Raw genomic sequence first — 24,002 nt, forward strand, 5'->3', positions numbered from 1 at the left:
GTGTGGGGGAGGTTGGTGAGTCTTCTGACAGGGGCAGTTATTACTCCTTACTCCTCTCCTGTCCCTCACACTCACACTCCCACATAATGACATCACATTCAACTTCAACTACTTCTCTCACTCTAATTCTTGTGTTCAATTGTTTAAGCCATATTCATTTTGTCCTTTCAACTATGCCAAAATTTACAAATTATCATTTTTTTAATCAAATTATCTATTGAAAAAATTTGAATTTAATTAATACTGAGATTGGTTAATACTCAACCATATATTTCACAAATGTACTTACTTCAAACTTCAAACTAAACATACAGATACGAAGAATTAAAAAAAAATTACACTTTTAGTTACACTGAATAAATATTATTGCATTTTTAGTGCCACGTGCTATGGGCTCTATTTTTTATCCTAACTCCGTTTAAATCATTAAATGAGGATAAAAATTACTTTTCAAAAGTTAAATGTGGTTTTTAGTATTTTAATCATTAAGAGGTGCAATTTTATATAAGGATTCAATAAAAAAAATTAATATAATAATTTATATTTAAATTAAAAATTAGTATAAATAATAAAACAATATAGGGTGATAAATATTATTTTGACACCTTTTTACCTTTTAATAATTACATAAACATTCATAAGGGCATTTCCGTTCTTGAAAAATTGACCTAATCAATAAGTACATTTTTTAATTTTAAAAACTATCAAGGGTGGTTTATGTAATTTTCTAAAAGACAGGGATAGTTTGTGTGAAAAACTATTGGTGAGGGAGTGTAAATATAATTATTCCTTATTTTTATTTTTTACAGTCATTTTAATTCTACAATCAATTTATTTTCTGAAACAACAGAATTTAATACTATTATAGTAGGCCAAAAATGCAATTTTCCCAAATTAGAACTTGCAACATAATGTTTGTAGCCACTCAACAAATTTGTTTGACTCCAAAGCCAAAATACATTCATATTGCATTTGGTTTATTTTATGTGGTCCCAAGGTTTTGAATTTCAATTTTTCTTAATAAACTTTTTTGAATATACTTAGATAATTTTAAATTTTTCTATTTTAATTTGAAACTAAATTTCAATGGATTTTAAAATTTTTTAAATAGAGTCTTTTCAAATTCTTTATTTAAATTATTTTTTTCAAATCTAAATCTATCAATTCAAATAAATTCCGAGAGGTTGGGCCGGGCCATAAATTGCGTTGGTTTGACGCTATTGGGCTTTTCCCAAGCCCATATCTCCCCTTAATCGCCACCTATTTTAAATAGAGACCACACCGCCGGCGCCGGCGACCAACACACAAACGCGGACAGTGGAATGGCTCTGTCGCAGTGCCCAAACCCTCCCAAAAACCTTAAAGCAAGGCCAAAGCCTTTCCTCCCCACTAATTCTCCCTCTTACAGAACAATCATCCCACAAACTCTCACTCCTAAGAAGTTTCCTTCTATGGTAATTTCTGCATCATCGTCGCCTTCTACTGCGTCTGGCCAACCCTCTCACCCACTCGACGTACAAACGAACACCGAGCGCAAGAAAGAATTGATGAATGCTATTAAAGCCTCACTTTCCAACTGTCTTTCCGAGACCCATCTTCATTTAACTGTTCCGGGTCTCCAATCCAAGACCAGAGGCAAGGTGTACTTCTTTTTCATTCTCGTCTTATGTTATTCGTAGTTTAATACCTGTAGTTCAGTTGTTATTTAAGAATTTGGTGCTTATGCAAATCCTTCGAGTTCTCATCGTCTTTTGGATGGTGGGCAGTTCTACTATATTTCTAGTCTTTTTACTATATAATCTTTAAGACTTTATGCAGGAATGTCAAGGTTGTCTTCCGTGGATTTCGATGTGGATGTTTTCTATTCCTTAACGAAATCTCGAATGAAGAAAGTTCAAAAGTTTTCTTGGATGACTGGCAGTTCTATTATATGTGTACTTGTATATTTCGTTTTCTCAAGATTTTGTCTGTTCGTATAAGGCTTGTGATTCTTGCAACTAAATGCCTAAAATGTTCATAAATTTGGTGTCTGCTTATTGCCTTTGTTTTTGAAATAATGTTTATCTGCAATAATTTCTCGTGTAAAACTATATCCCAAAAGTTCCACTGGAGAGAAGTTTCCTTCACCAGTCATGCCTGCATCATCTGCCATCAACAATTTGAGGCCACCCTTTAAAAGCTACCTACTCTCTGGAATCTTTTGACAAATAACCAATGGCAAAGTGCTTTCCAACTCTGCCTGACATGCAAAGCATTATGTGTGTCTTTTCTGGAGAATTCAGAACAGATATTGAATATGATGTCTTACGTTTGCAAGGAAGTTGAAAGCCAAATTGGTTTATGATTAGATGCCACATGAATTGGAATGCCTATTTAATAAAGTTTTCATGCATCTCCCAGAGATTATGGTTTGGTAGAATGATAAATAAATTGGTTTTGAAGGTCAGAGACATTTATGATGGGGGAGATTATCTTGTCTTGGTCACAACTGACAGGCAAAGTGCTTTCGATAGAGTTCTTGCTTCAATTCCGTTCAAGGGTCAGGTAATCATTTATTCCTCATCTTCATGTGGCTCTATCTTCAGCCTTAAGTCAATACGAAGTAGATTTCTTATACTTGCATGTCGATAACCCTCTCTATTTTTTCAGGTACTCAATGAAACAAGTTTGTGGTGGTTTAGCAAAACTCAGCACATTATTTCAAATGCAGTTGTTTCCTCTCCAGATCGGAATGTGACTATTGCAAAAAAGTGTTCAGTATTTCCAGTTGAATTTGTTGGTGAGTCAGTCAAGCAGCGCTAATTTTTGGTATTTCCTAGGATCCGTACAATGGTCACCGCTTATCTAAATTTAGAAGTCATTTTCTGCAGAAGATTACACACTTGAATAGGATTATTGGGGTACTATTATGTTGGTGGTGTCATTGGTCTGTGTAATAAAAATTATAAATGCTGTTTCCACAGTTAGAGGTTATGTGACTGGAAGCACAGATACATCACTCTGGACTGTCTACAAGAAAGGCATTCGAAATTATTGCGGCAATGTTCTTCCCGATGGTGAGGTCTGTAATTGTGTAGGAAGTTTAATCTATTCAAGTATCTTATTTACTTACAGCCTTCATCCATGTGCAATAGGTATGGTGAAAAACCAAAAGTTACCAGCAAATATACTAACACCTACGACTAAAGCTGCAGATCATGATGTTCCCGTAACGCCGGAAGAGGTTTGCGTTTCTTGACTTACTTGTCGTCATCTATAAGATTATTCTCTCTTTGTTGACTTTGAAATCTCCTTTTCACATCATTAGCCCAAAGCTCATAGTGGATCCTTTAATTTTTTTGTATGACTTGAATGATTAGGTCTATTAACCACTCTGTTTCCAGGTCCGTTAGGTTATTTGAATTTCCATTCTAAAACATCCTCCTGTTGCTTACTTTGTGCAAATATGGGGTAGACAAACTCTGCAGAAGATGATTTATTATTATATTCACTGAGGTTAGTGGAGCTTAGGGATTGTGATAGTCGAAGGTGTCAGGCTAGGTACATAAGAGCACCTTCGGCTGTTTCATGTAATCATTTGATTTCCTTCTCAGTCAAATGACAAACAGGTAGTTTTTTATTGTGATATGGTTATTCAAATTAGGAGACAAGGAGCTCCTCCTATTAGTGACTGCCTGCACAAATACGGTAAGATAGAACTTCCATAGTTCCCCAAAAGTGCATGCCAATCTGAAGGGAAAAAAGATAGAGAAAAGTGCTGCAAAAAAGCCTGTATCCATTTTAGTATTAACAGGGCCTTTCACTTGGTAGAGATACTCAATTGTGCTATTAAATATCCTTGGTATTATTTTCTAATTCAAGCAATAGTATAGTGATGGGCCTCGATTTTGTATCTCCTAATTCCTAGAACCATATATTTTGCACTGATGTATCCAACCATGCAAATCAGTTGATGCCCACAAACAAATGTGCTATTGCAAATATATCTGTTGGGAATGGACTCATGGAATAGAGATAGGTATTCTGACTACTTTGCCAATGGATAAAAAAGGGATTTGTGAACTAGTTAAAATTATAATTTTTACAATTTCAACGCACTTCTAAGTTAAACTACCTAGTGTTTCTCTTTGATTATCAATTTACCTTGCCAGATTATTCAGCGTGGGCTGATGACACAAGCTGATTATGATGAAGCAAGTAAAGCAGCATTAAGCCTGTTTGAGTATGGCCAGGTACTGGAGCATGCACTATTCTTCTCTTTTCTTTCTATTTTTATGACTCAATGATAACTCTTCAATAGTGAGAAATAGTAAAAGCACATGTCTTGGACCAAATTTTATGAATCTTTTGTCATGATGACTTGATTTGTGGCCTCATGTTAAAAGCATGTTCTGTAACAATGAAGTCGAGGTTCGGTAACTTGTGGGCTTTTATGCAGAAAGTGCACGGAGTGGTTCCCATGTCAAATATTACTACATAAAACTTTTTGACAAAATTTCTTGCCTTTTCATATTTTCTAATATTTTGATACATCGAGCTTGGGCTTATCATTACCCTCGCTGTTACTATCACTCATCCATTAAAGGACGAGGTCAAGTCATTTGCACCAGGTTTTTGTGGAGCCTTTGTTTACAATTTTGAGTTGGCTTCTTCTCTTACTTCTAGTTAACTTCCCTCTCAGTGGTTTCTGTGTGCATTGAATTATATATTCTGGCTGGGAGTCACATATGCTGAGACTCATAGGATACTGCTATTATTCTTCTTATTCATCTTCAACTTCAAAAAACTTACATCTTTGATATTGCAGCGGATCGCACTGGAACATGGCCTGATTTTGGTGGATACCAAATATGAATTTGGAAAAGGATCTGATGGCACAGTTCTTTTGATAGACGAGGTTATATTTATTAAAGCAACTTCAACAGATGGACATGGATGCTACTAGCTTCTGCCTGGATTTTTGATGAAAATCTTTTTATTTCTTATTTCAACTTTTAGGTTCACACACCAGACTCAAGCAGGTATTGGGTCGCCCATTCTTATGAGGAACGCTTTCAAAAAGGTCTTGAACCTGAAAATATTGACAAGGTTTGTGATGATTACTTGACTTGAACATCAGTTTTATCCATCTAGTTTGCTCCGAGGTTTGGAATTCTGGCTCCCCATCTAAGTTATTTAGCTGTCTTCAGTGACCAATTTCTGTATGCATTCCATGTTGTATCTTGTATTTTCTTTAAGAGTGAGCTACAACCCCCTAAATTGCAGTCCGCTGAGTTCCAGGATGACTAAATGTTTTGTAGGAATTTTTGAGGTTGTGGTTCAAAGATCATTGCAATCCTTATGAAGATGAGGTAAGTCCGAGGAAGGATGTTATATTTTTTGCTTTTGTTATATGTGTTGAATCTAACTCATCAGCACACACTTGTTTAGGTCTTGCCTGCTGCACCTGATGAACTTGTTTCTGAATTGGCTTGGCGGTATGTTGAGTTTTATGTCCTTGGGATTAATGACAATCCTTTTTCCTGACATGAAAGACACTTTCCGTTTACAATATCTAGTGTGTTGTTATATTTGATGAGCTATGAGGTGGCTGATTTTATGTCTAAATTTCTGATCTGCTCTTTCCTTTTCCTTACAGGTACATCCTCTTATATGAGACAATAACAAAGTCGAAGTTGGAAATACCCTTGACCAAGGTAAAATCATTATCATTGGTAAAGATGACAGTTTCTGTTGCAGCCTGATAGTTAATGTTTATTGCCTTTGTGCAGGAACCTATACACGAGAGAATATCACGGAATGTTTCACAATCGCTCTCATCTCTTACATAAACCAACACCAACTTTCAGAATTTACAAGTGGATGTTGTTGTGGGACTAATTTTTCATAAATAGCTTTTCTGTGTTGTTGTTTTTGTGTTATCAAACACATCCAAGAGAGGAGAAATTACAGCTTTGGGGGTTCTAAATGAACTGGTTACTTGCTGGTCTCATTTGTAATGCTCTTATAATTAACGGATGGTCCTTTTTGCAAAATTTTGCATATTAAAGGTTTCTCATTGTTCTTGAAACAAGAAGTAAGGCTGTGATTATATATGGGAGATGTGATGTGATATGTTTCTCTTAAACTGTGTTTGATACAATTTTTCATTTATTTCACAACCAAACAACGACTGACTCAATCGGATTAGGAGGGTAATTTTACTTGCTTGAGATGGATGGGTAAGAATATGTTGCAATAATAATAATATTATTATTTTGTTTATAATTTTATTAATATATAGCGACCAAAAGTGGTGTTGTAACTTGCTTAAAATAAATTATTCGTTTTTAATATAAATTTGGATAAGCATACGATAATTGTTTATTTTTATTGAAAGATGTACAGTTTTGTTTAGAAAAATTAAGATGAGTGTATAATAATTTCATATTCTAAATAACTTTGTTTGGTACCTTTATATTAATTGATTAATAAAACTAAAAATATTAAAGTTTTGCTCATTGCATTCATCTGGATTTTATAATTATTTATTTGGTACAAGGTACTAACTAGAATGCCTAATATTTTAAGTAAGTAAGAAAATGTGTGTTGGATTTTCTCTTATAAGCTGTATTTTATTTTTTATATCATATGTATATATAAATACTATGTATTTTGTTTAGATTTTTTTTATATAAATGCAATAGAATATATTTATTTAAAAAATTATTTCATGGAGTAAAAAATGTAATAACAGAAATCAGATTAACCCAAAACAAATTCAAAGTGGTGGATAAAAACAGACGAGAAGAGAATTAGAGAAGAGAAGAGAACGTGTTTGTTAACAGCGACTACCATGTACTTCCCTCCTTAAGATATGGTGCGTTAAAAGGCGGAGGCGGCACGCCAGGGCGGGTGGGACTCAAATTCCGAAAATTACTTATACCACCTCTGAAACCCTAACCCTCCTCCCTCCCTCTTTTCCTAAATTTTCCCTTCCCAAAACAAATCGCGCCCCTAATAGAAACATTTGATTTTTCAATTAATAATTAGTTATTAGGAAAGATCGAATTATTACTGATATAGTCGCGGATTAGATCTTAGGTTATTATAGTAGAGTTGAATTCTTGGATTGATATCCAGAGTGGAATAGAATTGCATGGGGAAAAAGAAGAAGAGAGGAGCAGTTGATAAGGTGTGGTGCTACTATTGCGATAGGGAGTTCGAAGACGAGAAGATATTGGTGCAGCATCAGAAGGCCAAACACTTCAAATGCCACGTTTGCCACAAGAAGTTGTCCACCGCCGGCGGCATGGCCATCCATGTCCTACAGGTTCACAAGGAACAAGTCTCCAAGTCCGTATTTTTTTTTCTCTTTTTCATTGTTGTTGTTGTTTTTTTTTTTTTTTTTTTTTTTTTTTCAAGTTCCCCCCTGGCTTTTTCGTCTCTTCTTTATAGTTCATCTTATCTGGGTAAGGTCAATTACTTTCGTATTATCAATTTATGCCTGTTTTTAATCTTAGGATCCGGATTATTTTGATTGACTATCCAGCTTCTTTTTTTGTTTGATTATTTTGGAGCGACCTAGGGTTTTTGAAATGAAAACCCTGGGTGATTAGACTCCGTATATTTATTTTCTGGTGAGACCACCGCTCCAGATTTTTTCTATTTTTTCCTTAACAGTGCTGGTAGAATCCTACTCTGATTTTATGCGGCATCATTTTCCCAGAGTTCCAAATGCAAAACCTGGAAGAGAATCAACAGAAATTGAAATTTATGGAATGCAAGGAATTCCACCTGATATCCTGGCTGCTCATTACGGGGAAGAAGGTATTACACATTTTTGTCACTTTATAGGTTACTTCTTTAGAGAGCAATGCTAGTATTTGCGATCATATAATTTATATTCTTCTTCTCTTTATGCTGGTGGAGAGTGATAAGTCGTAAACTGCAAAACAGACCAAGTCAAAATGAATCGCTAAAAAGTTTGTTTTTGGTTCAGATTTTTCTCTTCAGACCTTTGTTCATCTCAAGCATAACCAATAACCTTGCCTCCATTTGGATTTCCAACTTGAACGAATTGTATCGAATTGAGTGAAAAAGCTTGATTATATTTTTTTTAATTGTTGAATAGCAATCCAAACAAAACTGCTGAAGCAATTTTTTGGTCATTGGTTCTACTTCTTTTTTGTTTGGGGGTGGTGGTGGTTCAGTTCATAGCTTCTGCTTTTCATTTTATTCCAAATCAATAATTTAGTAACATTCGGAAATATTATGAATCTTCATCTTTCTTTTGGGTTGGGTATTAATTGTCTGATTTTGTTTTAGCAATAATTGGACAGACGGATTATGTTGTAGTTGGACCTGTCATATTTCATCAGGCTGATCTCTTTGTTTATTATTCTTTTGCAGAGGAAGAGACACCTTCAAAAACAGCTAAAGTTGATCTTCCGACCTCCCAACTTGGTGCTGTTGTTCCGGGGTCAATAGGGGTTGGGTATCCCCCGCAGCCAACTATGGGATCAATGCCTCAACTGTGGGTTCTCCTTTATATCTATTCATTGGATTTATGCTGCTTATGTAACATATGAAACAACATTCAAGTAAAGGGGGAAAAGGCGAGATTGGTTTTTACATGTGGTCACTGTCCAATTATGTGGAATCTGGCAAGCTGTTGCCTGTACTGTGTTATTGATGTGGTGCATGTTTTCCTTGTCTGAATGCTGCAATTCTTTACCCTTTGGTTGAAGTTGATAGCTCAAAAACCTAGATTTGTTTAATATACTTATCTCGTTTCTCTTTTGGGATTTAAGTTCTTTTCAATAATAATACTAAGAATATATAATTTGTTTTGGGCATTCGAACTGTGGCATCAGACTAGTTAAAGTAGTGAAGGACCTAACTATGTCAAGTGAGTCTAACAAATTCAATATCTACCACTCCTGTATTTGATCTAATCTATCGTACCTTGGATTATTTGACTGTGAATGCAGTTACAACCCTAGGATACCTGTGCCTCCAGCTGGTTGGCAAGTTCCACCACGTCCACAACCTTGGTATCCTCAACATCCAGCTGTTTCAGTTCCACCTCCTGGGCAAGCAGGATTACCTCAACAGCCTTTGTTTCCTGTACATAATGTCCGGCCTCTGCTGCCATCTGCAACACCTCCTGGGCTCCAACCTTCATTGCCAATTGCACCTCCTGGGATGCCTGCAACTACACCCCCTGTTCCTGTTTCTCAACCTCTATTTCCTGTTGTTCCCAACAATAATATCCCTCCTCAAAGTTCCCCATTTTCTGCTCCTACGGCTCCAATTAGCTTACCTTTGAGCTCTTCTTCAGAGATGAAGAGTGCAGAACCTCACTTTGGCAGCACGTTGCCAACCAATAGCTATCACACTTCGGGAATTCCAGGTTAATGTTTCCTTTCCGATCTCTATTTTGCTGTAATTTTCATGACATCTTGTCTTTTCCTAATTGGATTGTAATATACTTTTATTAGATTTCATCATCAGAGAAGAATGATAACTTACTGCATTATGTTTATGCTGATTCCTTTTTGGAAATGTTTATGCATCTTTTTATTAAGCTCTCCATTTTACTATAGCTAAAGGACTGACTGAGTTGTAATTTTACTGGATGAACTTTTATACTTCTGGTGACAGCTGAGTTATTATATGACGAGCAACTTTCTACCGTAATTGGTACTTTGTTTGTTAAAGAATATTTGCTATAACTATGTATGCCATGGTAATGATGACATGATCTAGTTATTTGGATGAAGTTCAATTTAGTTTCCTATTTAAAAAAGTAGGCCGCTGGAGAAAACGGGGGTGTGGTTGTGTGGTACAATCTTAATGAAGTTGTGTTGGTGGTTTGAGAATTATTGCATCTCCGTTTTGTATTTCTTTCACCCTCAATTCTGGTAATGGAAAATTTTGAAAGCTTTGGCACAATACCGTATCTGAATGCTCACATATTTCTTTATTTTTTGCAGTAGTTACTTCTGTAAATTCACATTCTTATGCATCTGGTCCAAATACCAGTGGTCCTTCAATTGGCCCACCTCCAATAATTGCAAACAAGGCTCCAGCTACTCACCCTGCTACAAATGAGGTCTACCTAGTGTGGGATGATGAGGCTATGTCCATGGTTAGCTATTCTCTATTTTGTAAAAGCTGTCTATAGGATGCTTTATAGCAGCTATTCATTTTGCTAACAGTTTTTTGCTCGCTGATCTAAATTCCAGGAGGAAAGAAGAATGTCCTTATTGAAGTATCAGGTGCATGATGAGAATAGCCAGGTAAGTCATAATAGCCTAGTAATAGTATTATCGAGCACGGATATTTCGTTGGGTTGTTCAAACACCCAGGTGGCTAGGTTTTGATTCTTGTGGTTTCAAATTCGCTTGTTTGCTCTTTGTTTAATATGTATAAGGTATTAATAGAGGTGTTTATTTCTCTTATCAAAATCAAAGGCCATACGAAAAAACATATTTAGCAATTTGTTCATGGCTACTTTCAACCCCATTGATTTGATGGGCTGTTTTTTCTTTCTTGGCCGTTCTCCGGTTGGCAAGCAATCCCACCTATCTGGTGGTCAACAAAGGTTCAGGTCAAGTAGGTATCTTCGTTTTCTTGCTAAATTAGTAATTTAATTCTGACTGTCTTGCTGCAACCACTCCAGGAGTCTCCAACTAGCTTCAGTACAAGGTTAAGACAGAGTGTATGTATTTACTCTTGGATATTTTATTTGTTGAATTTGTTTCTAAATTCTGCCTATGCTTGATCAAAATGTTGGGTTTGGGTGAACAACTATTATCACCTAACAGATTTTTGCCCATTCGTGTCATCATACTATTTTTTTAAGATCGAACGTGAATTCAATGGTCCAGGTCAGCTCCTTTTGCGAAGTTTGTATCTACTGACTACAAGCAAAATTCTAAAATTGACTGCTAAATCATAAAATTGCTCTTCTTTTGGCTGCTCTAATATTAAGTTACTTGGACGTCTGTTTCAGATGAGCTCAATTGATGCTGCTATTGACAGAAGGATATCGGAGAGCAGGCTTGCTGGTCGCATGGCTTTTTAAGGATGATGCATTACTCTAGCTGGGTTCCCCAGCGTGTGGGAAATGTATCTTTATGGATCCTAGTTCAATATCTGCTGCTAACTGGTGCTTCCTAGTGCAATTCTTTTTATGTACCTGTTGTATTTTTTAGGTAGAAGGTTGTGGGGCGCCCTATTATGCTAAATAGATTTCAGTCATTTTTCCTTGGGGTTTTATAATCTGTTATTTGGTATGAACAGAATCCTGTCTAAATTTTTGACTGATTACCTTGGTTTCTTCTAGTATTAGCAGTTCTATTATTTTATGAAAGGGTAATTTGCTAGTTTTGTCAGCACGGGTTTCTATAGTTGAATTGGACTAGTAGCATAAACAGTGGTAACTATTAATTTTTTTTAACACAAAGTTAATGATTCTAAGTGACAGTTCTGTGGTTCATTGGATGCATTGGCACACCCATGCTAAGTGGACACCATAGCATCTACACGTAAAAGTGATTTGGTGGAATGTTGCCAGATTTTCTATCATGTGAGCTGTAAACATTGAATATAATGTTCTCGCTGGGCTGCATTGGCTCAGCGATATTCCAATCTTGAGGCAACTGTCCTCAACTCTGGACTTCGTTCTCTTCTCCATTTCCGTCCGTTTCCTTGCATTCTCCTCCTTCTGCACTTATTGTACTTGGGTTATTTTGGCGGACTAACTGTTTGCCCTACTCTTTAGGCTTTCGGTGAATTAATCAAGATTGGTAACAGGGCATGAGCCCAAACGTTGGGGTTGATGAAGCACCGCCTTTTCACTCGGGGGCAATATGCAAGAGAAGCATCCTCCTGAATTGATGGTCTCTTAATCTGGATAGCATAACAAAGTGGCTGGGTGTTGGTCATAAATGAAATTAAAAATGTTGTGGATGATTTTGTTAGGTCAATAAACATTGTCAAGAGATGTACTTGTAGATATCCAAGAATGGCAACCGAAAGTGAAGAAGTTAAGGGTATGAATAATTAAATTGATTATGTTTTGCCTGAACCATATATATATGTGTGTGTCACCCGCAAGGAGCAAACAAGGTGGATATACAAATTTAGAAAAAGGAAAAAGCGAGAAGGGGGGTTAAAAAAGTTAAGGGAGCAAGTGAGGACCCGAGAGGCAATTGAGAGGAATGAGAAGAGTACCAAGTAATAAGGGTGAGGCCGGCGATGTGTAAGTTAGATTAAGAAGAAGGTAATGTATTAAGTGCATGAACGGTGGAAGTGGAAAAGCATAGACATAGGTGATAGGTAGGCACGAAAAACAAACAAGAAGAGAAGAGGGCTTTGATTTGCGAGTCAGGATGTCATAAATCATAAGTACTGTTCTGGCAACTTGGAGTGAAGGAGTGCATAATTTCCACTTGTGATGAGAAACACTTTTTCCTTTTAGGGAGGTTTCTTGAAGTGAAATACGATTTCCAAATCTGATCAACTCAACTTTTTCTATTTCTGGAGGCAATCATATTTATGAGATTGACATAAACAAGACAGTACTGAGTGGTGGTGGAGGGGGAGGACGACAAGTCTGACTAATTACTAGATTTCCAACCACCCTCCTCCTCCTCCTCAACAACAAAAACCAACAAAAGCCAAGAGAGTTGCAGAAAGAAAATATTATTACTCAGCCAAAACAGAAAGAGAGGACAATGTATTACTGGTAGCGGAACAGCATTTGCAATGGAATGCAAACCCGCTTTCCCTTCCCTTCTTTCTGCACCAAGTCTCATGGATTTCATCGCTTTTTGCATTTCACTGCAACATTTACTCCATCCGGATTTGACCAATTATCTCAAAAATCCACATTAACATCAAAGAGAAAAAATAATATTAGTATTCTTTCTTCTTTTTTTTTTTTTGGGCTTTGGGGTGTGTGAGTGTGTGTGTATGGGAAGTTTCAGTGTTTCATTCCATGATGGCAATAAGTCTGTGTCTGAACTTTTTTTCTTGTCAGATGTGCTGCACGTCCTTCCTTCCTCGGCATTGACAAGAAAACACTGAAATGATAGATGGATCCATCAGAAAATGACTTTCAGTGCCTTTATTATTTTTTTTCCTCGGCCAAAGAGTACAGAAACCAGCAAAGAATCATTGAGAAAGCAGCAGCATACATGGGAAACAGCAAACACATTGCCATTGCCCCTTCCTATATAAACACATGTCCCCTCACCCGAAAGCCAATCCACAAGAACCCAACAAAACAAAGAACCTCAAAATGATACCAAACCCTTCTACAATTCCATGTTCCACTATGTCTATCCCCATCCAATCCAAACAAAGACCCTTCTAATTCTTGTTCTCCACCTCCACTGAAATTTACAAGTCCAGTTACTTTACCTTAAACTTTCTCAATTTTTGTCTAAATTCGCCTGCACATTCAAAAACTCCCTCCCCAACATACATTACTTCCTTCTTTGAATCACTGCTGACTCAAGATGTGATTAAAGCAGAATAATGTTTTCTCTTTAATTTGTTCAAAATCCAAATTAAACCATGGAGCCTTTCCACACCCCAACCAGCATACCCATTTCCTACGCATTTACCTCTATTCCCACTGCTGCTAGCATTTGTGGCTCAACAGATTGCATTTCAATAAGTCCCTGGATGGACTGCAGAATATGGAGCCGGCTTCCTCAGGGTTTGATTGATCGTATCGTTGCCTGTCTTTCTCCGCCGGCCTTCTTTCGAGCTCGAGCTGTCTGTAAAAGGTGGTACGGTCTCATATTTTCCAACACCTTCCTCGAATTATACCTCCAAGTATCTTCCCACCGTCACTGGTTCCTGTTCTTCAAGCAAAAAAGCCTCAAAAGCTATATCTACCGAAATAACACTAGTGCAAACAATGGCACTCTTAGGGCAAACTACGAAGGCTACCTTTTCGACCCGGAAAGCTTAAAATGGTACCGTATTTCATTCCCCTTGATCCCACCTGCATTTTCCCCGGCCTCATCTTCCGGTGGACTAATCTGTTGGGTTTCTGACGATGCTGGTTCCAAGAGTATTCTCCTCTGCAACCCACTCATTGGTTCTTTAATTCAGTTGCCTTCAACCCTAAGGCCTAGGCTTTGTCCTTCAATCGGTTTAACCATCACCAACTCTTCCATAGACTTAGCTTTTGCAGGAGATGACTTGATATCTCCTTATGCAGTCAAGAATCTAAGTTCAGAAAGCTTCCACGTCGATGGGGGTGGATTCTACTCCATATGGGGAACAATCGCTTCTCTTCCAAGGCTATGTAGCTTTGAATCGGGGCGGATGGTTCACGTGGAAGGCCGATTCTACTGCATGAACTACAGCCCTTTTAGCGTCCTTGCCTATGACATCTCCATAAATCAATGGAGCAAAATCCAGGCCCCAATGCGCAGATTTCTACGGTCACCGAGCTTGGTCGAAAGCCGAGGTAAGCTCCTCTTAGTTGCGGCGGTTGAAAAGAGCAAGCTCAACGTTCCCAGGAGCTTGCGGCTGTGGGCACTGCAAGAATGTGGCAATTTGTGGGTGGAGATTGAGAGGATGCCGCAGCAACTGTACAATCAGTTTGCGGAGGTTGAAGGTGGGCATGGATTCAACTGTGTTGCACACGGAGAGTTTGTCGTGATACTGATCAAAGGGTCGGATAAAGCTTTGCTGTTGGATTTTATTGGGAAAAGGTGGGTGTGGATTCCTCCATGTCCTTATATAAACAATGGTGGGTGTGGAGGAAGAAGAGAAGATGCGGTGGATGAGTTGCATGGATTTGCGTATGAGCCGAGGCTTGCCATACCAATTACTGCTCTTCTTGAACAACTTACACTTCCCTTTAACTCTTTCACTGCATAGGTTTGTATGCATTTCTCCTATTATTACATATATATATATATATATAGGTGTGGTGCTATGTACTCGTTGTCAGCCGGTTAGTTTGCGACTTCAGTGCGTGTAATGACATTTTGACATTTTGTTGTTTGTTACCAGAGAAAGGGTGTTGAAATGGACAGGAATCCTTGTCCTCGAATCCCAACCAACTTGCGTTAGTTTCTATTGATTAAAATCTCTGTTATTTGTCCATTTACCTTTGGATGAAATTGCTCAGAAGTTTCTGATTTCCTTAAGTCGCTGAATCTTTTTCATTATTTCCATATAAATACAAGTATATATGTAGCTGACAGAAGGATTGATACAATGAACTAACAAGGGTGAGTGTCGGTCCATCATCCAGTGATACTCCAATGTATCAGCATACGTCAACTATTTATCTCGTTTATGAAATAATCAAAAGAAAGTTGACACTGCCTTATCCAAACCCAACATGAAGAGACACGCATTATCTCGGACAAGAAATAGAAACAAGGACAAAAGGAATGACTTAACTTTACATGTTTCTTGTTTTATATATGATCCTTCCAGCAATCTTAATGGGGGATAAAAAGGGCGAAAAATCCATGCAAAAAATACTTCATTTCTGTGTTTCATCTAATTGATTAACTCAAAGGAGTTGCTCTGAAGCAGACAAAGGTGATCCAACTAGAATATGGAAGACCAGAACTTTTGTTGCCAAATTAAGTGACCCTCTCTTTTGGGAAGGTCTAAGGCATTGACACCCCTTCTGTACACCCATGAATTCGGCTGCTATGCTATTGTAGAAATGATTCACCAGCTGCATCATTTAACTCTCACCATGAGGATGAGATGAACATTCCTCTTGAATATGGACCTCAGCTCCTCATTAGCTTCAACACCTATTCTCCTGCATAATTATTAGACTTACAGTTTATGAAAATGGACCTTATTGACTCAAAACTAAATTAAAACCAGACTATAGACAACTTTGGGGGGTAAAAATTGGTTAACAGTTACAGCACCAGATATAGATCATAAGGATAAAACAAAACCAAAGAGATCGGCTCATCAAGCCCAATGGATATAGAATGCTAAACCACTAATACTAACCCTATTTTGGAGCCCTTTTTTCCCACTAGAATCTTGCGTTGGCTAACCTTGGGAGTGATGAAATGCTGCTCAATTCGGAGAGAGCCATCCCTCAACTCCTTCCAGTCCATCAAGCGATGTTCAATGCCATATGGGATTTCCTAGATTGGGGAAACTCAATCAGCACAATAAGAATTCACGCAGAGTTATTTTCCATCTCACAACAATTGAACAGCAAAAACCAAACATTACCTGATGTACATAATCTAACAGTTTTTCTCTCACAACTTCTAGTGATATGTTCTTCATGACTTGTTCACTCATGGTGAATGGATCTTCATCCCATGGTCTTTTTACTGCCTAAGCATCAAGAATAAGAGAATAGCAACTGTAAAGGCTTGAGGGTCCTGTTATCTCCCGTTATACATAGTTAAAATCGGTTTGTTATAAGTGAAAGCATGTGTGGCTAGGTGTGCAATCGCACAGCTTGATATACGTAAATCTTCCTTGTGAGAAACAAAAGCAAGTAATCAATGCATTTATAGCAATTTCCACACAGCTTGCCAAGGAAACTTCTTCAACCAAAGGAAAATAACCTTAAGTAGCCTCATCTTTATGATACTGAACACATGTATCGTACATTTTTGCTTCTGTTCCATGACGAGAGACAGCTCACATTGCTTAGTAACAGTCCTTAAAACAAATTTGGTAAGTTCATAAAAAAGAAAGTGATGGTCTACAGCAGTGGCCAGGTCCCACCTTGTCCATCCAACAACAGCACAACAACATAGCATTCAAGAGACACTACTAACTTAAGTTACAGGGAGGTGCCAACTTTTAAGCATACCTGCTCAACTAAATACTTGGTAAGATCTTTTACTCCTGCACCCTTCAGTCCTGAGATCATGAAGCGCCTGTAAGATATTACAAACTGACATCAGACACCAATACAGAATAATCAACTAACAGGGGAATGAATCAACATGAAGAACTTACCTTTCATATCCAGGTAGGTCCTTAAATTCCTCAATAACCTTCAGTAGATCATTTTTCTTTGTGACCAAATCAACCTTATTCATGCATAATACACGCTTCTGATTTGTGGTGCTTATAGAACCCATTCTTTCGATCAATCTAACCACTCGTGAATCAGGTCTACATTTATGACATATTAAATGAGAAGTCACTAGAATAATTTATTTTCAGGTGTACAATAGTTTGCTGTAACAACTGTGTAAGAGCAAAAAATTGCGGATTGAGTCCTACATATGCATCAAGTATCACTTCGTGAGTAGGTTAATATACAATGGTTACACCCCTATTCATCATTTAAATTAGCAATTTAACAGATTCATAAATAGACTACTGCGTTATACTAAGATGATTTTGTTCTGTATCAAACACAATTTCACACAAGTACAAATGATGGTACCTCCACTAACTTGGCATGATAGGGAGCAAAAATGAACAAGAATAGTTCGTTTTAGGTATATCAATGGTCACTGTGCATTATAGGACGAAAAAGTATTTCTACGAATACATCAATCCCTTGTACCCATGACTGGACATTTAGTCAATTTTGGAATGAGGAAAACCCGACCAAGTAGGAATAGGATCCTGTGAATATCAAATATTAATATGTATGACGACCACACAACAAAAGGGTAAGATTCAATTTAGAGAAAGGAACTGGAACCTGGTAAGATGTCTATGAACATCAAAGATAACTATGAGCACATCGTATAAGTTAACGGAACTCCATGCGCTTTCATTGCGAACTTTGATATCATTGTAAGGAAACCCACTTTTCTTTAACATTAGTCCTGGCGTATCATAGAAACACTGCACAGACATTAGAATTAATCAGAAATCATTAATATATGCACAGGCACATGTAAACCTTTTTACATAACAGCAAATATGCAAATGCTCCTTCACATCAAATGGGGCAGATGTACAATACAGGACTGCAGGGACATCTGCTCCCAACTCAAAGAAACACACCTATCCCCTAATACAAACAGCAGCAAAAGCTCCCAACTGCAGAGAAAATCTATAGCAACTAGTAACCGACAAAAGAAAAAAATCTATAGCCACTATATGGAAGCAGAAAGGAGTCCTGTGACAAGGAAACAACATACAATTTGTGTATCTCCTTTAGTCAACACCCCCAACACTTCATGAGTGGTGGTATTTATCTTCCGCGAAACAGCTGAAACTTTATTCCCAACCTACAAGGAAAAGGAGAAGAGATGGCGAATTCAAAATACATTCAGTTAAATGATATTTTTTGGAGTACCACATCAAATGCATCTTCAGGACCAAACATGCACAGAATCAAACAGCATATCAAACCAAAGAAGTTAAGTACAAGTTCTGGAACTTGACTAACATAAATTTAATTCAATCAAGCTATAAAATTTACCCTGGCAAATTAACACAAACTAGTGATAAGTTTATCTGGGTCCATGTATAATCACGGGCTTAAATCAACACCAGTATATATATTCCTAGTAAAAATCTTCCATCTTTCCTCTCCCCTCCTTCAACAACAAAGGTAAACTCATTGGTTTTTATTTTCAATAGAAAGCGAGTAAAAGAAAGGGAAAGAAAAAGGAAAAAGTGAACGGACCATGTAATTGGTGAGAGCAGATTTTCCAGCATTGGGAGCCCCAATAATACCGACAGACAAAGACTTGTGATCCTCCAGCGTCACCTCCCTCTCGTCCACATCCTCGTGCTTATCTACATCCAAGGCAGCCTCTAGCAGCTCCTTGGCAAGCGCGGCAGCCTTCTTCTTCTTCTCCTCTTCTCTCTGCAGAATCCTGAAATGCGAAATATCTTCGCCGAACACTTTGGTTTTGACTCGGTCCCTGTACTTGTCGTCCCAGGTTGGCTTGTCATTACTATTATTATGAGTATTGTTGGAATTGAGATTGAAATCATCAAAATGGGAGGTGTCAAATACAGAGTAGTGGGCGGCGTCGCAGTCTTCAGAAGTTGGGGGCAAAAGGTGATGGGGCTGGGCTGAGTAGAAGAAGCGGTGTAAAAAGGCAGAAGTAGTGGGGTGGGAGAGAGAGGGATTGGAAGATGGAGCAGTGGGGAAGGAGGTGAGTGTTCTTAGCGCCCTTACTGCTTTCATTTCAAAAGCTGTGAGTTAGAGAGTGATTTGAGCGTAGAGAAGGAGTGCATCAATAGATATTGAGAGAGAGAGAGATGTAGGCTATAGGGGGAAGAGGGAAGAGGTAGCGGTTTGGAGGGTTTTGGGAACACCTTCGGTCCACGTCCAGGGTTTACGACTCTTTCCTCATTCTCACTATCATTAAATTAATTTTTTCTTTTTTTTTTTAATTAGTAATACTCAAAAGAAATATAAATGAAATGGGCCGTAAATATGGGAGCAATGTTTGTTAGCAGCCTGATGCTGACGGGCCTAACTTGACATCTGCTTTTGGGCCCGTGTCCTCTTCCGGTCTTCATTTCCAAAATTCTATTCATGCTTTCCGGATGGAGGAGAAGAAACGGAATCGATACTGAGGGCGGGAAACGAGGCGGACGAGAATTCAAGAGCTCGAACACGATGCCCGTGGCCCGACCAAAACCATCAGATGATAGGGTTATTGCTCACGTTGACATGGATTGCTTCTATGTTCAAGGTTTTCAGTCTTGATTAGGTTCTTTTAGATTGGCGGTGTATTTGCCCCAGTTTTCATCTGCCATATCTACCTCCAAGCATTCTTTTTCCATTATTCACTAAAGCTTTGTGGTGGTCCCGTGATTTCCCTCCGACTCTTTCTTCCTTTTGAATTTTTCTTGCTTTCATTTCTAGCGATGAGTGGGTTGGTGCATTCTTGATTTTTCTTGTTATCTCATTAGTTTTCTTGTTTCTTTCTTCAAGATTGCTCGTTTTCCTCTGTGTGTCCTCTTTGCTCGGAGTTGGTGGTTTTTGATATCCTGTACTTCTTTATTCAAGATTGGTGTGTACATGTTAATATGGGATGCTCGCACGGGGAGTTGCCCATATAGTAAGACCTGGTGGATTTTCTAAAGCTCCTTGTGGAACGCCTGGGATGACCATCATTTATTTGACCATTAGGTCATAGACCTTTCTGCAACACTGTTGTTGGTGCATACTGCCCTCTACTCCGGGACTTGTGCTTGCATTTGTTTACCATGGCAATTTACAAAACATCGTGCTGTATTCTCATTTTCTGTTACTCCTTTTCAATTCACATGTTAAGACTGTAATCAACATTTGCACTTTGCATTATTTCTGATAGTCGAGCAGCGTAAACAGCCAACTTTAAGGGGTCATCCTACTGCTGTTGTACAGTACAACTCATGGAAAGGAGGGGGCCTTATTGCTGTGGGTTATGAAGCTCGTAAATATGGGGTCAAACGGTAAACCTTAAAATCTTAAAGTCCATTTAATCGCGATAGTTTGCCTTATGTTTTACACTTCAATGTTGAAATATTCTATCTGGTTTCAAGTTCAATGCGAGGTGATGAAGCAAAGAAGGTCTGTCCTGATATTCAGCTTGTCCAAGTTCCTGTGGCTCGTGGAAAAGCAGATTTGGGTGTGTACCGTAATGCTGGTTCAGAGGTCTGAATAATAAACACTTCATAAACCATCCTTTTCCAAGCACATGCATATCTTCAATGAAATTGAAATATTTACAGGTGGTATCAATCCTTTCAAGGAAGGGTCGATGTGAACGTGCTTCTATTGATGAAGTGTATCTGGACCTGACTGAAGCTGCAGAAACAATGTTAGCTGAGAATCCCCCTGAGAGACTGGAAGCAATTAGTGAAGAAGCACTCAAGTCTCATGTTCTGGGGCTTCATTTGGTAGGAACTTTGTGTTGGTTTCTTTGTTTTTGCTCAGTGTTCATTCTGCTAACAAACCAAATGATTGAATCAAGACAAATGGACATTGATGTTGAAGGTCTTTGACCATGAAAAATGGGGGACTCAAAATATGAATTACACCATAAATTCATCTCTTATATGCATTAAAATCCACCTTCCCCCTTCCCCGGCACGATCCTCCACACCACCATGGGTACATCTGAATTCACAGTGTGGCCAAACAAGGTTTACGAGTCTGTAGTGTCACATTGGGCCCATATGTCTGCTGAAGGTGAAATCCTGAGTAGTTTTGTGTTCTTTATTTCTTCTTTTATTCTTGGTTTATGTCTTCCTTTATTTTGCTTTTATATGAGTTGCTAAAGTTGAATTGTCATGTATAACCAGGGTGGAGCCAGCACTAGAGATTGTGTGAGGGCATGGTTTCGTATGAGTGATGCTGATCATCGTGATAAGTTGTTAGCCTGTGGAGCCATTATTGTTGCAGAACTTAGACATGAAGTTTTAAAAGAGACTGAATTTACGTGTTCTGCTGGCATAGCTCATAATAAGGTCAGAAGTGGTATTCATAATTTCATTGCATGCATCTTTTTTTTTACATAGATTTGTCAGGGTGCAAAAGTATGTTTCCCACCTCTAAATGGATATTTATGGTGGGACCAGATGCTGGCCAAACTAGCAAGTGGTATGAATAAGCCTGCACAACAAACTGTTGTGCCTCTCTCATCTGTTGAGAAATTGCTTGAATCTCTGCCTATAAAGAAAATGTAAGTTGAATTTTTTGTTTTTATTTTTTGGATTTCTCAAACGCAAAGAAAATTAATCATGACTGTAATGATTATTAACAGGGTCACTGAGAGTAGCCATGTTTAGACATTTAAATTCATGTTCTACTATAATTTAAGACAACTTATTACAGGAAACAGCTTGGGGGAAAGCTTGGAACTTCTTTGCAGGTTGACCTTGGTGTGAATACAGTTGGGGACCTGTTGCGGTTTTCAGAGGAAAAGCTGCAAGAATGCTATGGCATCAATACTGGGTTGTTGTCTGCTTTATGTTTTTCATGATGCACGGTTGTCTTTTAACATACAAGAATGTTGTAGATCTGGGTGATTTTGGCTGTTCCCAGGAGTTATGATTGACCGAAGTGCTTTTACTTGATCGCATTACAAGAACTGCCTTATAACACATAACAATTGTCAAATTCCAGTCAGATACTTTTGATGCATAAAATTGCTGAATTGCAACAGATCCTTAATATCTTTCAGTTACTAAGATCTAAAAGTACTTTTCTTGTATATTTAATTTTGAAATTTATGATTGTATCTTTTGCAGAAAAACAAAAGAAAAATAATAAAGAAAGATAGAACTATATTGCATCTTAATTTAACTTCTATCGCTTAGTTTAGGGGTTTCTTGTATTTGTCTTAGCTTTCTATGCTGTAGGAGGAAATCTTAATTTGGAGCTCAGTGAGGTATTTCATGAAATTTTGACATCTTTCTTCTTGTAAAGTTTCATGTTACATTATAAATAAGGTTGGTGGGAAGTTTAAGAATTTGTTTCTATAATTCTACATTTTCATATTGAACTGCCCTTGACTTTGGATTTGTTTTTTTACCTATGCAGTACTTGGTTGTGGAATATTTCAAGGGGAATCTGTGGGGAAGAGGTTGAGGGTCGCCTTCTTCCCAAGAGTCATGGTTCTGGGAAGACATTTCGTGGACCTCAGGCTCTTAAAACTGTCTCTTCGGTATGTGTTTCCGCAATAGATGATCCTAAATCAGTGACACCCCATCCTTTTAGTTTACTAAATATTTGTAATTATTTAAGTTACACCATTTATGGACTGAATTTTGGTGTTTAATTTGTTTACCCTCATCCTCTAAAAAAAGAAATGTGTTTCCCTTTCGTTATTGTTGCCACCATTGCAGGTCCAGAAGTGGCTTAATGAACTTTGTGAAGAGCTGAGCGAACGTCTTCTTTGTGATCTGGAACAGAATAAACGCATTGCCCATACTCTCACCCTACATGCAAGTGCATACAAGGTATTTATCGTCTGATTCAGTTGTCATTTCAATATAGCTGTCAAGAACTCACATTCTCTTCTTCCTGTTATCATATCCATGTCAGACCTTATTCCAGTTAAATATTGATTTATCACTGTATGAATCTCATGTTTATGTACATTTCATCCTCCAGTTGAATGACTCAGAATCACTTAAAAAGTTCCCTTCAAAGTCCTGTCCATTAAGATATGGGATTGCCAAGATTCAAGAAGATGCACTCAAACTATTTCATGCTGGGTTGCGTGAATATATTGGAATATACCATGTCCGGTCGAAGGAATGCCAGCATGAGTGGGCTATAACTGGTCTCTCTGTTTCAGCCAGTAAAATAGTTGGGATCCCGTCCGTGAGTCCAAGTGACTTTGTCTTTTGCTGTTGTTGTATTTAGTTCCTTCTTATGAACTGTTTTTGAGTTATCTGATTGTACCTTGCCTAGTATCTTGTAGAAGATCATTTGATTGGTCTTAAACTTCTAATTATGTCAAACTCTGCTACAGTGACCACCGAACTTCTAGGGAATGTATAATGTACCAACCAATCTTTGTGGATCCTTTACAAACCCAATAAATCTTCTGATCTCTAGGATGCTTTGGCAGGGAACACACTCAATTATGAAGTACTTCCATAACCTAAATCAAACTTCGATGACTACATCAAATGATATATGCACCAAAGATGCTGCATTTTTGTCACCCTCAGGTTCAATCTTTTGCTGTTTGGTATTGAATTTTGGTCTACGACTTGTTCCCCTGGCTTATTTTTGTTGCCATGATTTAGTTATCCCCTTTTTATGGGAGCTGTGCAGGATTACATTTGGCTGACCCACAGATAGACACTTATGAGGATGAAGCAAGGACTGGGCGTGAGATGCCAACTTTGTATCCAGTTGCAGATGAAACAGAAGTGTGTAAGGCAAGGTTTGAATTCATATTCCAGGTTTAAATGAGGTCGACAATGAAATATTGATTGGTCATCCTTCACCTGGTTATGCATTCGGATTTGACAGATATATTATATCTTTTAGCGGTACCGAATTTCTGTGTGTACTTGGTTGCTTGCCCCAGGCATAGTGTATATGTCTTTGTTGG

The 24,002-nt window shown here is 37.9% G+C and overlaps 5 protein-coding genes across 10 annotated transcripts in view; 4 read left to right on the forward strand and 1 right to left on the reverse strand.

Annotated features, from left to right (window-relative positions):
* On the forward strand, positions 1,265-6,070 carry LOC105175898 (phosphoribosylaminoimidazole-succinocarboxamide synthase, chloroplastic). The gene is made up of 12 exons (XM_011098537.2): positions 1,265-1,640; positions 2,443-2,544; positions 2,650-2,779; positions 2,964-3,056; positions 3,135-3,223; positions 4,152-4,232; positions 4,808-4,897; positions 4,999-5,088; positions 5,301-5,351; positions 5,431-5,477; positions 5,639-5,696; positions 5,772-6,070. The coding sequence occupies exons 1-12, from the start codon at positions 1,323-1,325 to the stop codon at positions 5,829-5,831; spliced, it is 1,209 nt and encodes a 402-aa protein (XP_011096839.1). The 5' UTR covers positions 1,265-1,322; the 3' UTR covers positions 5,832-6,070.
* LOC105175899 (protein SUPPRESSOR OF FRI 4) lies at positions 6,835-11,316 on the forward strand. Of its 2 annotated transcripts, XM_011098538.2 has the most exons (8): positions 6,835-7,335; positions 7,709-7,809; positions 8,392-8,515; positions 8,973-9,394; positions 9,978-10,132; positions 10,230-10,283; positions 10,667-10,705; positions 11,000-11,316. In XM_011098538.2, the coding sequence occupies exons 1-8, from the start codon at positions 7,139-7,141 to the stop codon at positions 11,069-11,071; spliced, it is 1,164 nt and encodes a 387-aa protein (XP_011096840.1). In that variant the 5' UTR covers positions 6,835-7,138; the 3' UTR covers positions 11,072-11,316. The 2 variants fall into 2 exon arrangements, with proteins under 2 accessions (XP_011096840.1, XP_011096842.1); XM_011098540.2 differs by lacking the exon at positions 10,667-10,705 and having other exon boundaries at positions 6,844-7,335.
* On the forward strand, positions 11,472-15,077 carry LOC105175900 (protein UNUSUAL FLORAL ORGANS). Its single transcript, XM_011098541.2, has one exon. It carries the CDS (start codon positions 13,570-13,572, stop codon positions 14,890-14,892), a length of 1,323 nt encoding a protein of 440 aa, XP_011096843.1. The 5' UTR covers positions 11,472-13,569; the 3' UTR covers positions 14,893-15,077.
* On the reverse strand, positions 15,384-19,281 carry LOC105175901 (GTP-binding protein ERG). Of its 2 annotated transcripts, none has more exons than XM_011098543.2 (8): positions 18,614-19,281; positions 18,123-18,212; positions 17,678-17,823; positions 16,978-17,136; positions 16,829-16,895; positions 16,234-16,341; positions 16,050-16,142; positions 15,384-15,799 (listed from the first exon to the last, which is right to left on the reverse strand). In XM_011098543.2, the coding sequence occupies exons 1-8, from the start codon at positions 19,121-19,123 to the stop codon at positions 15,785-15,787; spliced, it is 1,188 nt and encodes a 395-aa protein (XP_011096845.1). In that variant the 5' UTR covers positions 19,124-19,281; the 3' UTR covers positions 15,384-15,784. The 2 variants fall into 2 exon arrangements, with proteins under 2 accessions (XP_011096845.1, XP_011096844.1); XM_011098542.2 differs by having other exon boundaries at positions 16,003-16,142.
* Positions 19,408-24,002, forward strand: part of LOC105175902 (DNA polymerase eta) — a 7,616-nt gene continuing 3,021 nt past the window's right edge. The window contains exons 1-13 of one of the 4 annotated variants that reach the window (XM_020698227.1): positions 19,412-19,637; positions 19,880-20,077; positions 20,262-20,382; positions 20,473-20,584; positions 20,662-20,829; positions 21,235-21,399; positions 21,511-21,614; positions 21,767-21,886; positions 22,475-22,598; positions 22,780-22,893; positions 23,048-23,260; positions 23,511-23,613; positions 23,720-23,826. In XM_020698227.1, the coding sequence (XP_020553886.1) occupies positions 20,477-20,584; positions 20,662-20,829; positions 21,235-21,399; positions 21,511-21,614; positions 21,767-21,886; positions 22,475-22,598; positions 22,780-22,893; positions 23,048-23,260; positions 23,511-23,613; positions 23,720-23,826 (1,326 nt within the window). In that variant the 5' untranslated portion in view covers positions 19,412-19,637; positions 19,880-20,077; positions 20,262-20,382; positions 20,473-20,476. Of the gene's footprint in view, positions 19,638-19,879; positions 20,078-20,261; positions 20,383-20,472; positions 20,585-20,661; positions 20,830-21,234; positions 21,400-21,510; positions 21,615-21,766; positions 21,887-22,474; positions 22,599-22,779; positions 22,894-23,047; positions 23,261-23,510; positions 23,614-23,719; positions 23,832-24,002 lie in introns of all 4 variants that reach the window. The other 3 variants (XR_848939.2, XM_011098546.2, XM_020698226.1) reach the window with 3 other exon arrangements.

Source organism: Sesamum indicum, linkage group LG12 (genome assembly GCF_000512975.1).
Source record: "Sesamum indicum cultivar Zhongzhi No. 13 linkage group LG12, S_indicum_v1.0, whole genome shotgun sequence".
Taxonomy (NCBI): domain Eukaryota; kingdom Viridiplantae; phylum Streptophyta; class Magnoliopsida; order Lamiales; family Pedaliaceae; genus Sesamum; species Sesamum indicum.